Below are 17500 nucleotides of genomic sequence, written 5' to 3'. Positions count from 1 at the left end.
CCTCCTCCTCCACTTCCTGTCCTGTCTGGCCCCTCCCCTCCTCAAAAGCTGACCAATGGTCCGGTGGTTCAGAGGCCTGCTCCGCTAATGGTGAAGGTGCGTCAAATTTGGAAGAACCCAGAAATCGAGAAGATGTCCCTGGAGGCAGAATACAGCATGCAATTCACAGCCAAGGGAATCTAGTGACAATGCATAGGACTTTTGAAAAGAGACAAATCAGAGGGCAGCGAAGGGCATTCTATATGTCATCCTATTCATTGAGCTGATTGGTTGTGGTGTTATTCTGTTGCATGCAGAGAATACGTTTTTAGCTTTCCCTCTGCCTATGACGAGTTCCTAGACCCCACACTACCTCTTCTTGATGTGGGCGTAGTGCGGCTAGGCTACCTAAGGCTAAGCTCTGCACACAAGGTTAATTTGTGTCATCAGTCAACCAGCTTAGAAGCCATTTCCACCCTCCTCGTGGAGGCCATTACTCTGATTAATTGTGTAATTAATGCACTGTGTGCCATGTTTGTAGTTTATGGGCAAAGTCTTTTAAAGGTTTTCAATTATAGCGTGATCCATGCTGAAAAATAAAGTGTGATACAGGTATTAGCTCCCCATTTTTACAGGTTAAACGTGACACACACACAAGACATTCACCCTTTTATGCGATAATGAATCCTTTTCCATGCTGTACGTATTGTTTTACATTATTTGGTGTCTATACATCACATACAAGATATGAGCATGGTATTAAACACGGCATCATTTGTAATACGTATGATACGATACACGATAGTACTTTATTGTCAGTTTGCACTGAAATTCATTTTGCAAGATTCGTTTACGACAGGACATATTATACATAATATCAAAAGACTATTGCACGGGCCATGCTCCACATGCAAAAACACTAACAGACAAAAACAGAGGACAGAGGTCAACATACAGACAAACTAACATACAAGCAGTCCACACATTACATACAACCCACATAACTTGAAGACATTGCCATTGTGGAATGATAACACTATACATACAGTCTTGAGACTGATTCAAAAGAAGACTTGATTGATGTACGAAGGAATGTTTGCGGTTAAAGAAGGGAACTCTGAAACGACTACTTGAGGGTAATAAATTGTATTCTTGGTGAAGAATGTGTGTGATGTCAGTAGAGATATGTTATTTGCATATTCTCAACAGTATTTCTTATCGATATATTTGGGGTGATGAGTGGACGAGTGGAGCTGTTGAAACTACTACTGTAAACTACTGTATGCTCCTCTTTCAATGAGCTGACATGACATTTCATCTCCAACCCCTGGCAGCACCCCCACCAGATCAAAGCGGCCGGGGAGCGACCCCCGCAGCGGCCCAAGAAGCCCAAGGACAGCAAGCCCAAGGTCAAGAAGCTCAAGTACCACCAGTACATCCCCCCCGACCAGAAGGCGGAGCGCGAGCCCCCGCCCCAGCTGGACTCCACCTACGCCAAGATCCTGCACCAGCAGCAGCTCTTCCTGCAGCTGCAGATCATCAGCCAGCAGCAGCAGCAGCACTACAACTACCACACCATCCTGCCCGCTCCACCCAAGTGAGTACAATACCATACCACACCATCCTGCCCACACCATCCTGCCCGATCCACCCAAGTAAGTACCACACCTACCACACCATCCTGCCCGCTCCACCCAAGTAAGTACCACACCTACCACACCATCCTGCCTGCACCACCCAAGTAAGTAACATACCTACCATAACACACCATCCTGCCCGAACCACCAGAGTAAGTAACATAACTACCACACCATCCTGCCCACTCCACCCAAGTAAGTAACATACCTACCATAACACACCATCCTGCCCGCACCACCCAAGTAAGTGGCATAACTACCTACCACACCATCCTGCCCCAAGTACAATACAGCATGACAACTACCACACCATCCTGCCAATTATAGGTTACGTTACGTGTAGACATGATAGTTAGGCAACTTTCATGTCTTTCATGGAGCACACTAGGAAGGCCCAGAGAAGGCTCAAAGATACCCCGGTTCTTTTTTTCCTTATACATATTTTGAACTACAGTACAAAACAGCATGGTCAAATTGGCCCAACAGGCGGTGCACTAGTGAAAAATAAATAACGAGCTTGAATGTAAATTTTACAGTACATGGAAATTACTTTCTTACTGTATGATGAGTGTTGCACAGCAGCTTTACGGCTGCCACAAACGATGCACATTTCTGTAATTGTTTGCTTGTTTTTGCTTTTGCTTTGCAATCTAATGACAGTCTATTCATATGTATCCATATAGCAGTCTCAAATTTTCATGAAATACAACAGCTTGACTGTGAGCACACTAACTCCCAGAGGTAAAATGGGATAGCTGACAGGGCTGTGAAGACGATTACTCTGAAGCCCATCTATTAATGGATATGAATATGCACATACATACAGTATACAACACCAGCAGTCATTTTGGATAAAAAGCCTTGTTCTAAATGAGTAGCCATCATGTCTATTTTTATGCGAGTGTGGATGACAACCACACTCGCAAGGGAGGGGGGGGTGTTTCAGATAAAGGTAATTTATAGTATCTAGTATCAGTAGTACTTCCCTTGTCTTGGGAATGGGAACATGGCTAGTGTTTTTATCTCTCAAGCGGAAATGTGCTGTATATCTTTACCATGGTGTGGTAGCTGCATCTGAATCTACTTTGTAGGTCTATCAGTTCAAAGGCCTGTAGTATTTACTTGGAAGAGGGTCTAGTGGGATGTTGGGTGCTTTTTGTTGTAGAGTGCTGAGGAAGTGATTTCCAGCGTACTGGACTGTGCTTTCCCTCTGTGGTGAGACAAAGAGACATGAGCAAACTTCACCTTTTAAAAGCTGAACTGAATCTGGAACCTGACACTGTTCTCTGAGAGGTGGTGAGAAAACGTACAGTGTGGGCGACGAGAGAGTGGTCAGTGATACATACTGTAACTGATGATGTCTCTGTTCTTACAGTACAAATGTAACTTTAAGTTGGGACTACTTCCTCATCTGACTACATTAAATGCATTTCTTTTTTTCTTCTTCTTCTTCTTCTTCTTCTTCTTCTTCTTCTTCTTCTTCTTCTTCTTCTTCTTCTTCCTCCTCCTCCTCCTCAGGCCTCCGACTGACCAGCAGTCTGCTCCTGCCACTGTAACCACACCCACCTCCAATGTCCCTCCCACCCCATCCACCGCCTCCAATCAGAGTGGGCTCAGCCGTCAGACCAGCCAACCAGGAACAGGAGTCAAGCCCACATCTCTGCCCCCCAACCTGGATGAACTCAAGGCAAGGCGTTTAATCTGTATGTTCAGAGGCAGGCTCAAGGTGTAATAGCTCCTCATTGCTGTTTTTTTATGCAATATAACAAATGGCACATGTTCATGTTCAGTTACAGTCACTCACTCAATGAGCTTCCTCTTGGACCTTTGTGATGCTGTGTAGGTTATACAGCAGTTAGAATTTGGCTGTTATGTTCAAATGAGTTATCTATTACAAGCAGTATCTATCACTACTGTCTATTACTATTATTATTAGAATATGGATGGATAGCCTTTTCCCCTAGACAGTAAAAGTTCTGCCATAAACTGATCCTGTCTGTGAACTTAAAAAGGGTTATCTCTCTATTCCATCTACCTAGCCGATGAAATCTGTTTATTCAAATCTTCTGTTGTATTACTCCAATCAATCAGTTAATGTTTGTTTTTTTAAGTGTAGAATTTACCATCCTTCATATTCCCAGTGCACAACGAACAACTAAAAAGAACATTAAAACAATAGATAATACTGTACAGTAGAGAATGCAAGAAAAACAGATGCACTGTGAAAAATGACTTAAGTAGAAAATGTGACTGTGGGGAACACATAATGTTTATTGAATATGTCTTCATTCCACCACTAAACTGACTAAACTTCCTGCTTCCCTCTTCCCGCCCCACCACCAGGTGGCAGAGCTGAAGCAGGAGCTCAAACTGCGAGGCCTTCCCGTCTCCGGCACCAAGAATGACCTCCTGGAGCGCCTCCGCAACTTCCAGGAGCAGCAGCAGCAGCAGCAGCAGGGAGGCCCGTCCTCCTCCTCCTCCACCCCCACTGCCACATTCCCCTCTTCCAACGCAGGGGCCGGCGTGGCTGGGACTGCTGGCCGCATCAAGGGCAGCACCAACATGTGCCAGCAGCAGCCCCCCCAGCTCCAGCCGGTGACGCAGCCCAGCAGCAACTCGCCCATCCTGGCCAGAGCGCCCGTCCTGCACCCCTCGAGCGATGGAAGTGGCATGGTGCTGCCCGCTTTCCACTTCGTTACAGCGCTGGGCGGCGGCACCCAGGGCGCCACGCAGCCCCAGGTCATGCACTTTGGCAGCACGAGCTCCTCCCCTCCCGTATCGCCGGCCCCCTCTGAGCGCTCATTGGCCAGGATGAGTCCGGACGAGGCCAGCTGCAATGGAGATGCATTTGGGGAAATGGTAGGTCCCAGCAGTTAGTACTCAAGCATTTTCTCGGAAACTACCCAGAACTAGCCTAGCTATCACAGCTACAAAGTTCTCGCAAGCTTCTGGCCTGGCCAAGCTGCCATATCCTGGGACTTCTCAGAGGGCGTACTTAATCCATGTCTATCAAATGCGTCTTTATGCTCCTAGTGGAAGTAGAATCAGTCAGATCATTATTTTCTCTTACTTCATGTGTCTACCAGCGGGGCCAACGGCAGAACTAGTGCGTCTGGTTTGGAAGCCTCCACTATCGAGCTGAAATTCTCCATCTTCATTGGAAGCCAAATCCTATGGCAATTTTACCAGACTGACATGATTGTAAAATTTGGTGCGGCATCACAGAAAGTATTACATAGATGTATTCATAGAGGTAGATATATGCACAGTATATACTAGATGGGCTCAGGCTAGTCCAAGCTGTCACTGGTGTCAAAATATACAGTGCCATTCTGACATTCATAGTGGGTTTTATACAGTGCAGAACTAATGGGTTACATGGTTTCTCCCCTTGGCAATTAGAAAGATTCATTATTCATTATCGACCAGAGCCTGGGCAGCTTTTACATGGCTCATTTCCTTTTTCTGCCTTTTCGTTCTCTCCTTTTCTTTTGGCTCGGTTTCGTCCGGATCATCCTACTTTCATTTTTCTTTCATGATTTCCTTTTCCTTTCCCCTCTTTCTCATTTCCTTTCCTGCTTGTTTCCTATGCCATGTGTATCTGCGTGGCTGATTATATTATGGTTGTCCCCATAGTTTTTCCCATACTACCCCATCTCTCTCCTTCCCATCTCACACATATTTGATTGCTTGACCATCCATGTATTCTTATTTGCTCTCTCTCTCTCTCTCTCTCTCTCTCTCTCTCTCTCTCTCTCTCTCTCTCTCTCTTTCCCCCTCCTCCTGTTCTCCAGGTGAGCTCCCCTCTCACCCAGCTCAGTCTGCAGCCGTCTCCCCCTCAGCAGCAGCACTCCCTGGCACCAGTCAAAGAGGAGTCCTCGCTAGTCAGCCCGGCTACCTGCCGCTTCTCCCAGCAGCCTCAGCTGCAGCAGCAGCAGCAGCAGCAGCATCAGATCCAGCTGACACGCCCCCTCCTGGACAAGGACCAGATGCTGCAGGAGAAGGACAAGCAGATTGAGGAGCTGACGCTCATGCTGCTCCAGAAGCAGCGGCTGGTGGAGACCCTGCGGCTGCAGCTGGAGATGGGCCAGCAGCAGGCCGCAACCACCAGGTCTACCACCACCACCGGTGGAGTCACCCTGTCGGAGACCCCTCTCCCACGGCCACCTCCAGCAGGCGCCGTGCGGGTGAAGGAGGAGCCCCCTGACGTGTCCTCCGCCTTCCCCCCCTGCCTCTCCCCCATCGAGGCCATCCGCGTCACGGTGAAGGAGGAGGTGGCCGAGGAAGAGGAGGAGGAAGAGGAGGAGGACACGGGAGCTGAGGAGGAGGAGAGGAGAGAGCAGATGGAGGTGATGGTGGAGAATGGTGGTGATGTGGGTAGAGGGTTCTTCCAGGCGTCGCAGCAGCAGCAGTTACGGCAGCAGCAGTTACAGCAGCAGCAGCAGCAGCAGCATCGACGCAAGGTGACGTCGTCATCTGTAGCGCGTCTGCAGTCGGATGCTTTGCAGGCGCAGCTGGAGATCTTGAGGCTGCAGCAGCAGCAGAAGCTGAAGCTGAAGCAGATGCAGATCGCCCAACAGCAGCAGCAGCAGCAGCAGCATCAGCAGAAGATGATGGTGCTGCAGCACAACCAGGTCAACCTGCAGAAGAGGGCCCACCAGAGAAAGAGGAAGCCCCAGAAGCTGCACCAGGGCCTCATCCAGCAGCAGCAACAGCAACACACACAGCAGACACCGCAGCAGCAGCAGCACACACAGCAGACACAGCAGCAGCAGCAGCAGCAGCAGCAGCAGCAGGCACAGCTCTCTCCACAGCAGGTCAGTCCCATCCCCACACAGGTGAAGGTCATTACAGTTACAGACCAACTCCCTCACTATTATTAGGCCTTGGCTGCCACAGGCCAGGTCATGACTGGTGGTTTATGGAGTTTAGGTGGTTAGGGAGTTGGACTGTAGATCAGAGAGTTGCAGGTTCAATTCCCACACTTACCGATCCCTGATTAGGCCATGGCTCCAGTGCCCTTGAGCAAGGCACCTCACCCCACATTGCTCCAGGGACTGCAACCAATACCCTTTATACATCTGTAAATCGCTTTGGCGATCGGCTAAGCTAAGCTAACATCAGTTAAGTGTATATAATGTAATTTACTGTAATGTAATAACCATATATTGTATATTATGATTATATTGTAAATTTCCTAAGGATTGTTTTTGGAATCTTCTCATCCTAATGACTACACAAATCACAAAATGTATAAACAGGCAGGGGGCGTACTGTATGTGGCAGGAGGTTTTTTTTATTACATTCATCTTGAATCTGGAATGCTAATGGAGTCCTTCCAGCCCTATTTGGGCGACACGTGAATGAAGTTGGTTACATGCTGCAAGGGCATGCTTTTGTTTTCTTTTTTCATTTAGACACGTGTCTCCTGCTCTGCCTGCGAGGCTATTGTGGTACAGGTGTTCCCGTAATGTTGATTATGTAATTATCCCATTATCTCCTAATTCGAGGCTTCATGTTTGGAAAACACAAACATATGGTGACTCCGGTCTCAAGTGTGGGCCAGTCACACCTGCAGAAAAAAGTGACTGAATGGAGTTCAAGTCTATTAGTTGTATCATGTGAATGTAATTGTACTCGACAGTGAGAGACGATAGGAGAAAACAAGCCAAATCTCTGCCATCCGTTCAGCCTTCAGTGATGTTCTTTTGTTTTTTCTTACGGAAATTCTACAGGAAATGTTTGCTTTCAGAATCTAAAAGAATATGTATTCTGCCTGGCGATTTTGTTTCCGAAAATAGCAATTGTGTATTTATGACAGTTGACCCTGCCTTCTGGCTGTCTGGTCGCAGATGGTAAGGTCAGGCTCGGTAGATCTTCGGGACCTTAGGTGGTCTGTCTGTTCCATTGAACTTCACTACTTCATGACTCAGTGCAGGAAGGCAAAAGCAGGTCAGGCGAGTTAGATGTGCTGCTTTTGTGAAAAAGTAACCAGAGCGTTGTCTGAGCTGTCGCCACCGATTCCTGGGCACAAGCCCAGAGCTCCCCGCGAGCTAGGACAATTTCAGATGAAGGGGGAAACTGGCAGTGGCACGGACCCTAGTTGCTTACTGACTTTCATACATGTTTTGTCTTTGTTGTTCTGTTCTCACCTTTTTCTTTCTCCCGCTCTCTGTCTTTCTTGCGTCTGCTTCCAGATTTCCCAGGTGTTTATTAATCAGCAACAAGTCTCCACTTCCTCGTTCCCACTGGACATCCTGAAGAATCATCCCGCCCCAACCTTGGTGAAGGACGCCAATGGCAACCACTTCCTTATATCACTGACCAATCACAACATAGAGAGTCATGCCAATGACTCCACACAGAGCAAAGTATCCAATGAGATCACGTTGCAAGTACGAGTCCTTAAAGATCACATACGTCTAATAAACATATTACTCACATATTTCCATTTCATAACATCCTGTCAAAGGACTATGGGTAGAGAAAATAGCATTAATGTCTTCTGTGACTCTATTGTGTTATTTTAGAGGTTACAGTCTACACCCACTAAGCTCCCAAGCCAATCAGAACAGAGAACATCCCACACAACCACCCAATCAAAGAAGGCCGCACAATCAAGCCATCACAGCAGAAAGGTGAGAGAAAGGAGACCGATTTTTTTTATTATTGATGAAGTTTGATTCCAGCCCTTTAGAACCTACAATGATTTAACTGATGGTGGGTGATTCTATTATTGTGTGTGTGTGTGTGTGTGCGTGTGCGTGTGCGTGTGCGTGTGCGTGTGTGTGTGTGTGTGTGTGTGTCTGTGTCTGTGTGTCTGTGTGTGTGCATGCATGTGTGCGTACCTGTGCGTGCGAGCGAGCGTGTGTGTGTATGTGTGTTGTGGGTCGTTCCTAATGAGGGTGAAAGCATGTCCTGATGTGGCCCCACAAACAGCCGAGATCTTAGCCTTGTCTTGGGTAATTAATGGAGTACGCAGAGCTCAAATTCATCCTCCTTGATAAGTCATTTAGAGTTGTGAAAGTGATTATGATTCACGTAATTAAAATGATAATATCCCTCATTACTTTGATGGATGTTACGTTAAGACGAAGAACCGACCAAAGCTTTTAGCTGATTAGCATTCGGGGTAATTAAGATCGACCCTTAATTATCAATGTGTGTGTGTGTTTTTTATCTTCTTTGCATAGGCGCTGAAGAGCAAGCTGCAGTCGTCACCCAATAGGGTGCCGGCGCCCACCACGCCTGTGTCTGCTCCACCCAATCTGCAGCCGTTCTTTCCCAGCCCCGACCCCACCCACTCTCCAAGCCCCTCCCCCTCACCTCCCGGCCCCATGGTAAGTTTTTGTATGTCGTATTTGATAGCGCCAGTAAATGATCTGGGTAATGTGTGGGCGCTGTCTCCTCATTAGCATGGCAGTCCAGACAGGAGAACACCAAATGAGACTCCTAAATCAACATGGCCGACTCTTGTCATTTCACCAAAAGAAAACACGGGCGTCTCGACTGTGTCATTTGTCATCTGTAGCTGAGCGTCTGTGTGGCCCGTTGTTTCATTCCTTGCTCCTTGTAGTAATTGTTATGAGGCCCACTTCTCTTTGTGCCGTCTGATGTCGCCTCTTGTTTTTTTGTGGCAGTATGGTGTCCTACAAGGTTCATTTGGTCTTTCCTCCTCCTCCTCAGTGTAAAGCACTCTCCCTTTTCTGCTTCTAGTCTCTCTCTCTCTCTCTCTCTCTCTCTCTCTCTCTCTCTCTCTCTCTCTCTCTCTCTCTTTCTGAATCTTCCTCTCAGTCTGTCTTCCTGTCTGTCTTCCTGTCTAGCACGTCTTTGTCTCAGAATGTCTGTTTTGTCCGTTATTTGAGTAGTGCTTTCGGCAGCGCTTTATTTCCTGTCTGCTGCACTCTTCACCTCTCGGTTGCCATAGTGCCATTATGTGTTTTTTTGTTTTTGCAGGACAACGTATCCGCTCAGCAGATGGATGACCTGTTTGACATCCTGATTCAAAGTGGAGGTGAGCAGGCATTTCATGAACTACCCCCGGTCAACGTTATCTCAGGATATTGTCCTATGGTTTGTTCCTAGCAGGCCAAATTTGGAGTATGTAAACAGATGTAAACAGTATGTAAACAAAACCCCACTGTCTCCTTCTGAAAGTGAATGACCATTTATGTGATCCAAACATTTTCTGAACCAGCCCTAGTCCTAGCAAGCACAACTACCAGGTAGATCACACAACTCCACTGTCATCACCTGCGGTCAACAAAATTTGCGTTCTCTGTGGCCTGAGGAAGGTCTTTGAAACTGAAAACTTGCCATTAAGAAAGCGGAAAAGAATTCAAGTGTAAAGACATTTTTGGTTCAATATTCACAGTTTTGTTCATGTCTCGCACCTTCTAGGCCTGAGTGTGCTGAAGTCTGTTTAAATTTAGACAGGTAGAGTGAGAGAAATCACCTGTTGTGGGAACAGACGCAAGGCAATACAGCACATGGCAGGATCATTACTTACTGTAAGCACTGAAACAGAGGGGTCACTTGAGAACTGCTTTTGTTACTTGAATTTTATCTCACTTTCTTTTTTATGTCACATTCCCCTTTCCAGAAATCTCGGCCAACTTTAAGCCAGATCCAGACCCCGCGCTGGCCAGGCTGAAGATGGACAGCCCGTCTCCTTCCACCCCAGACCACCACTCGCACATCCTGCTGTCCCCCTGCACCCCTCGAACGCCCAGCACCCCCCCCACGCACATCCCAGACCCCTTCAGCCCGGACGCCGGCCCTGCCGACAGCCCGGGCAGCGAAGGGGAGCCGTTGACGACGTCAAGCGAGGGGGGGCGTCTGGAAGACTTCCTGGAGACGAGCACGGGTAAGCCCCTGCTGGTGGGCGGCGGCGTGGAGCCCCTGGGCGACCCCCTGACGCTCATCGACGACCTGCACAGCCAGATGCTCAGCACCCCCAGCATCCTGGACCAGCCGCCCTCCTCGCCCATGGACACCTACATGGACACCTACAGCGCGCCCACCACGGGCCTGGACTTTGCAGACGCGGCTCTGGACACCATGGACTGGCTGGACATCACCATGAGTGGCAGCGGCGGTGATGGAGGTGGTGGAGGAGGAGGAGAAGGAGGAGAAGGCACAGGCAGCGGAGGTGCCAGCCCCACCCATGGCAGTAGTCTGGGGCCTCCTCCAGGGCCAGCTGTGCCCACCAGCATCTTCTCTGGTGACTTCCTGGACACCTCGGACCTGCAGCTGCACTGGGACTCCTGCTTATAGTAGTCAGGTCCTCCCACATTGCAGCCACACATTGATTGCTTACGGAGACTTTTTTTCTCCGCCAGTCTCTCAGTTTGAGCTTCAGAGGACTTATTTGTCTCCTTTGGATGCATGTCCTCTCGTCTCCTCTTGAATGTCACTTGACACTTATTCTGTGAAATGTCTTCTCCTACTGTGAAACCCCACCACCTCCAGGAGACACAGAGACAAACATCTGGAGCTTATGTGGAGGTGTCTCGAGCCAACAGCCAACACAGGCCATGCCCTTGGGCCCACAGGCTGTGAAAAAAGGCATTTGAACTACAGTCTTGGCAATGCAGTTTTTCAGTCTTGCTGGTTACGTGTTTGGAGTTACAAAAATATTTAAAATCGCCCTTGCGTGGAGTCACACAGCATTCTAAAGGCTTCTATCGTGCTATTGCCCTTCTTAGGTACTCTCTTATGCAAACACATTCACACGAGCACATTTGTACAGATGCATTTTTTCCTGAAGTTTGTATTTTGAGCTTCAGAGGACGTTGATCTCTTTTGGAGGTGCCTCCTCCTCTTTTGAATGTCAGGGACTTGTTGTGCTATAAAATGGCTTCGCAGACTTTTCAGCATTTACAGCGTGGCTGCTCAGATCAAGGATCCCTTCCCTTTTAGTGATACCGCTCCAAGCCAAAACTCGAGCACTAAAGTCATTGTTAAGGAATGGAAAGTGTTTATTTCAACTACTTTGATAACTTTGAATGTTTAGCTTCAAGAACATCCTGAGCTGTCCTATTCTGTGTCTTGTTGTACAGTACGAATGAATTGCTCTCCTATTCTGTCTTGTTGTACAGTACAAATGGATTGCTCTTCTTTAAGTGCCATAATGCTGTTTTATGTGGAAAAAAACTAAAACATGGGGTGTATGGTTAGCCTTAGCATCCTTTCTAGCATTACCACTGGTGAATGTTTGTGAAATAGAGAGATTCAGGTGTAGTGGCCGATCCTATGACCACAACACAGACTGTGTTAGATGACTACTCAATATAACACAAATAATTGAGGGGATTTGGTCCCCACTTTGTTTTTAATCACTGGGATGTATTGACAATGTGTCATTGTAAATCATGTATATATGGGAAAGTGTTTCAAGTTTTTGGTGAGTTTTTATTTTTTGCATTGTATTACTTACTGTATATTTTTGAAAAATCTAAAGTTATATAAGTTTAGATTGGAAAGCACTTCAACTTGAGTCATAGATGATTTAAAAAAAACAGCTCCTTTTCCTCTCAGATCTTTATTAGGCAGCACAGAGCTGCGCATCGCTTGCGGTGAAACCTTGCTGAGCGCTGTGCTTTTAAAACTCTCCATGGTCGGCCACGTATTATCTCCCGTGGCTTTGTGTTGTCACTGCAAATGGCTGTCACCGTCATGCTCGTTTTTAATGCCTTCAGATCCAGCTGCGATAGACAGCCGCACGGCGCTGTCTACGCCCAATAAAGTTTATATCCCCCCCACCCCCACCCCACCCCACCCCTCCCTGCCAGCTCGCCGATGTCAGAACTGCATCTTGCACATGACAGCACCTGCAGCTCTCACTGAGCTCCGCAGGTGTGAAAAAGCCACCGAAAAAAATTCTCATCATGTCTGACACTCACTTCAGAGCGAACGACGTCGCACTTCACGTCTAATCTTAGATGTGAAATGAAGCATCAGAGAAAAAGAACAGTGTCTTATGGAGTCTCTTATGACTATGTAATTATCACAAGACAAGCGCTCTTTCTTCAGATGCTTGATTTGCATCTCAGAATATATATATATATATATATTCTGTATATATGGTACCCGACAGCTAAAGACAATGTAATGTAATGCCTTCGCGTCAATGTAATGCACTTCAAAGCCTTTTTGAGGCAGTATTTATGCACAGTGCCACCACACCTTATAGGGAGCGTTTCCATGCGTGTGAGAGGCAGCTGATATTGGCAGCACTGTGGATGGAGACGAAGGTAACTGGGATCCACAGATGAGCTGCTGTCCACTGTAGTCATGCCCCTTATAGTAACTCGTGCCCAGTGTTGCCCACACACATCTAATACATACATAGTTTTCCTAAAGACGTCAGATCAGTGGCAGAACAATTACACACAGGGCCCCAGGGCAAAACATTGAAAGGGCCCCCATATAGCCTGCCAAGGTCATAACAGAGCCCCCACCACCAATGTAGACGGGGCCCTGGGCCCAGGGGCAAATGCCATGCTTGTCCCACCTATAGCTCCGCCCCTGCTTCAGGTGTAAGCTTTGTGGAGCTTGAAAGACATGTAGCTCCTTATCCAATGAGCTCCATCAGTTCTGGCTGTGGTAGACTAGCTAATGCTAATAGTTATACTAGCTAAGCTAATACTAGCTAATAGTTATACTCTGTCCTCTAGACCGCTGCCTTCACCATTTGACAAAGTCACATACTGAAGTTGCGTAGTGTATAGTAGTTACACTCGGATAGTCTGTGCAAGACTACTGGTGCTCATTTCAAACTATTCAGAAGATTGCAAGGCAAGGACCGGACGCATCCTTCCCTGTCACACGCAGGGGAAATGTGAGTTCAGATGAGCTTCATTAACTGCGCATGTAAATATCTGCATTTGATTCAGTCATTCGACCTTTCGCTCTCTCTGACTTTGCACTTGAGGTCTTTGTTGCTGGTGCCTTTTTACAGATCCACTTTAAATTGGGTGATGCCACTTTCTGCTGCACTGAATTGTGTCTCTGCTGCATTGCGTTTGAACGCCACACCTCTGTCAAAGTGGAGAAATGGTCAACTTACGACGGATCAGTCTGTGTGGCGCTGTGTGGCCTCTTTTGACACCTCTATCAGACACACCCACTGCCCTACTTTTGACGCATGATGTGTGTGCATCCCTAACCTTTAAATTCACACTCACACCTCCGCACTCCACCCCACCTCGCCCTTCCCCATCCTGGCTGTGAAGGGGGATGTGAAGCAACCTCTTGAAACAGTGTGTCCGCCCAGGCAACATTTAGGTCCTTGTAAAAAAAAACAAAAAAAAAAGTTTCCTGAATCTGCTGTTTATCTACGATAAAGCACCCAACTACTGTAACATCAATTGATGATGTTACTTGGCAGCAGCATTGTTTAAAATGTTGCACCTGTGGTCATTGGGTCACCAAAATGCTGTATTCTCTGCTGTACTTTTGCTGTTTGGGTCACACTGTACTGTATATGGTATAGGACTTTGGGCCTCTCTGGGGCTACCTGCTCCCCACTGGGAATGTCACATGCACTGGGATATTTGTTACAATTCCTTTCTGTCATTTGCTTTTTTTAAAGAAAAGACAAAAAAATACACTGAAAATAAAATACAAAAAAATGAATCCAGCTAAGTGTTGTTGTGCCTCGTTTGTGTTCGAACTGGTAAGAAGGAGGTGTTGATGGAAACAGGGATAGGAAAGTTTCCAAAAGAACTCGCAAGGCATCTTGAGTCTCTCTCTCTCTCTCTCTCTCTCTCTCTCTCTCTCTCTCTCTCTCTCTCTCTCTCTCTCTCTCTCTCTCTCTCTCTCGCTGTCTCCCTCTCTCTCTCTCTCTTTCTCTTTCTCTCTCTTTCGCTCTCTCTCTCTCTCATACACATTCACTCTCTCTCACACACACACATTCACTCTCTCTCACACACACACACACACACACACACACGCCATACACATAGATACGTAAATACATTCATACACACTAGGCCCGGGTCGGTACATGTATTCGTATCGAACCGACCTCGGTACGGGGGTCACGGAACGATACGCGCATTGCCACGGAGAATACATTCGGTACGCTATGAAATAATTTATATGGGAAGCGCAGCAGCTGTTTGTGGCGCGTGAGAGAAGAGTTCCGCGCAAGCAAGCACTTTGCGTCGGAGTTCTTTAATGTGTATGGCAAGAACACATGTAACCACTGCATCTGTGCACTCCCGATTGGTTTTGCCATCCAAAACCCGCCTTCAAATTTGCTACGCAAAGGTAGACTTCATTATGCATTCGGCTTCATGCGAGCATGAATGGGGAGACAGGGATTTGAAAACCCACCTGCATATGTCACTGAAGTAGTATTGAAGTAGTATAGTTTTCAGTTCATCACCTTGTGCCATGTCGAGCAGTATGCCTACTCGTGTTTGACCGTTAAATAGTAGTTTAAAGTCTTTCTAAATCGATAGACTACGTTGCCGACAGCCTAATAACAGCGAATTTATCAGCTGCCGAGTGGACGCGACTACTTTTAAAACAAGCCTGCCAGCGCGATGGAAAACAAACAAAAACACGGTCTTACTGCTAACCAAGTTAGTCAGTTCAGCTGTATGTCGTTTCTTAAGCTTGTGAAATAAATAACAGTTGTCTTACCTGACATTTAACAAGACACGGAGAAAGAATCCTCTGCCTGAAAAGTTTTAACTCGAATGTCGCGCGAGGGCATCCCCCCTGTCCTTGAAGCTGCTCTCAAAGGTGTTGTGCTATATAAACTATTTTGACCGAAAAATCGAGTAGAACCAAGTGATGGGCTACTTTTTTATTTGGTTCGTCATTGCAATGTAAATGTTAGCCGTGTTCCAAATGCAGGAATGTGCTCAGCTGTGACAGAAAGGCTAGGTCCTTAAAGCTATGTAAAGACTGTCCTTGAAGATCTATATAAGACTACCAAATAAGTAATTTGTCAAAACTACACTGACAACCAGTGTTTCTGGCCTTTTCAAGATGTGGAAGGTAATTCTATATAATGATTGTTGTTTTAATAACATTTAATAGGCTTTTGATTGTGTACAATAATAATAATAATAATAATGATGATAATAATATCCCAATAATAATAATAGTAGTCTAAAATATTTAAAGCACCTTTCAATAAAAGATACCCAAGGACAATGCTTAATAACAATAATTATAATAATAACAATAATAATTATTATTTATTTATTTTTTTTACCCTGTACCGTACCGAAAATGTACCGTACCGTGGGGTCTGTACCGAGGTACGTACCGAACCGTGACTTTTCTGTACCGACCCAGGCCTAATACACACTAATGCACATGCACACCCACACTTACGCTTAGATATGAACGTCTACACACATGCTTAAAGAGTCTCATATGCAGTTTCTCCATTTCCCAATGGAACGAAATTTTTGCATAAAATGAGGCGCTCGCTCACTCGCTCATTTCAATTTGAGCATTTTATTCACCTCCTCGGCTCTTGCCACATGCATATTTGATCTGTCATATACTCCACGGGAGACGAGGGCCTCCAAATTTAAACTGACGCGGGAGAAACTGGCAAAGACTGTAGGCGTACATGATGTCTGTTTGTGTATGGGTGTGTGTGTGTGTGTTGTGTGTGTTGTGTGTTGTGTGTGTGAGTGTGTGTGTGTGTGTCTGTGTGTGTGTGTCTGTGTGTGTGTGTGTTCTCTAAAAAAGACACAGCGGGAATTCATTCAGTGTAGTATCTTAATCTTGTTGTCAAGAACGGTAACTAATCATATTAGGATGCAGAAAATTGATCTTCATTTTCTAAAGCTAAACATATTGGAGAGAGAGGGCGCATGCTGGCATGCTGTCTCGCTCAGCTATGCATTTTACACACTATTGTGTTGAGGTCTTTCGATTTCCCTCTCACTCACTACTTATCGCTTCAGATTTACTCCCTGTATAACGTCATGACAAGACTTGTGGATTTAAAATAATAGAAAAGTCAATCCTTCCCCAACCCTCCAACAATTTGTTGCATTGTTTATTTCTTGCCAAACCAGCTATTAGATTATACTGTAAACTATGAATAATGCTATACTGTAATGCTTATGGGTCTTGCGGCCTTGAAAAAAAACTCGTTTCATTTTGCAGGTTCCATTGCCAATCCAACATTTGAATATGCATGCATGTTAACGTTTATGTAATATCAGCCACAAATAACGTGCCCGTAAGTGTTGTACAGTACATGTTCACTCTTCTAAATACCAGGAGACTATGTCGTCAAGTTATCATGATGACATTTTGCTGTAGGGAAGGATAGAGGTTAAGGTTACTGGCAGTATTCACAGCACGGCACAGTGCAATGCACTCCATTATAACTGCAGTTTTTAATTACCGGTACCTACTTTCGCCTGTCAGTGGGTCCCGTGACAAGCATTATGTACAATAGCATTAGTGTAAATATTAATGCAGGGGATCATGAGTATTAATGTATCCTTTATACCTGCATAATGACTATTAATTAAGCCTTTATAAGAATAAAAATAGCTGCAGCATCCGTAGGAGGAGTGTGCACTTCGAGGTGGATGGGAATTGCACGCGTCTGTTTGATTAACCGCATGCACATTGTTCTTTCTCATTTATCAACGTCAGGGTACTGTACAGTATTATGTAGTGTGTGCGACAGGAGCTCAGATGTCTACTCTCTGTGTGTGTGTGTATTCTTCTCTATCCAGGCGGAGATGCAGCAGGGCCCTGTGTGCTGCCTAAACCTCCTCGCTCCTCTGTAGGGCTCCGTCACCACATCCTGTTCCTCTGTCTAGCTCCCACGCTGGGTTGTTATTCCCCTAGCATGCTTTTGGTCCTGCTTTTATTTGTTGTGTGTGTGCTGC

General features: G+C 46.2%; 1 protein-coding gene across 1 annotated transcript in view; it reads left to right on the top strand.

The window, feature by feature from the left end:
- The window catches only part of mrtfaa (myocardin related transcription factor Aa), a 67765-nt gene extending 53472 nt beyond the window's left edge, over positions 1 to 14293 (top strand). Inside the window, exons 8-17 of the mRNA XM_063223028.1 lie at positions 1 to 96; positions 1314 to 1576; positions 3135 to 3303; positions 3960 to 4475; positions 5411 to 6433; positions 7814 to 8011; positions 8147 to 8254; positions 8810 to 8956; positions 9573 to 9630; positions 10219 to 14293. The exon at positions 1 to 96 is cut by the window's left edge and continues 21 nt beyond it. Coding sequence (XP_063079098.1) covers positions 1 to 96; positions 1314 to 1576; positions 3135 to 3303; positions 3960 to 4475; positions 5411 to 6433; positions 7814 to 8011; positions 8147 to 8254; positions 8810 to 8956; positions 9573 to 9630; positions 10219 to 10892 — 3252 coding nt within the window. The 3' untranslated portion in view covers positions 10893 to 14293. The remainder of the gene's footprint in view (positions 97 to 1313; positions 1577 to 3134; positions 3304 to 3959; positions 4476 to 5410; positions 6434 to 7813; positions 8012 to 8146; positions 8255 to 8809; positions 8957 to 9572; positions 9631 to 10218) is intronic.
- Positions 14294 to 17500: the final 3207 nt, after the last annotated feature.

Source organism: Engraulis encrasicolus, chromosome 2, assembly GCF_034702125.1.
Source record: "Engraulis encrasicolus isolate BLACKSEA-1 chromosome 2, IST_EnEncr_1.0, whole genome shotgun sequence".
NCBI classification, from domain to species: Eukaryota; Metazoa; Chordata; class Actinopteri; order Clupeiformes; family Engraulidae; genus Engraulis; species Engraulis encrasicolus.
This window is presented reverse-complemented; position numbering and strand designations above follow the sequence as displayed.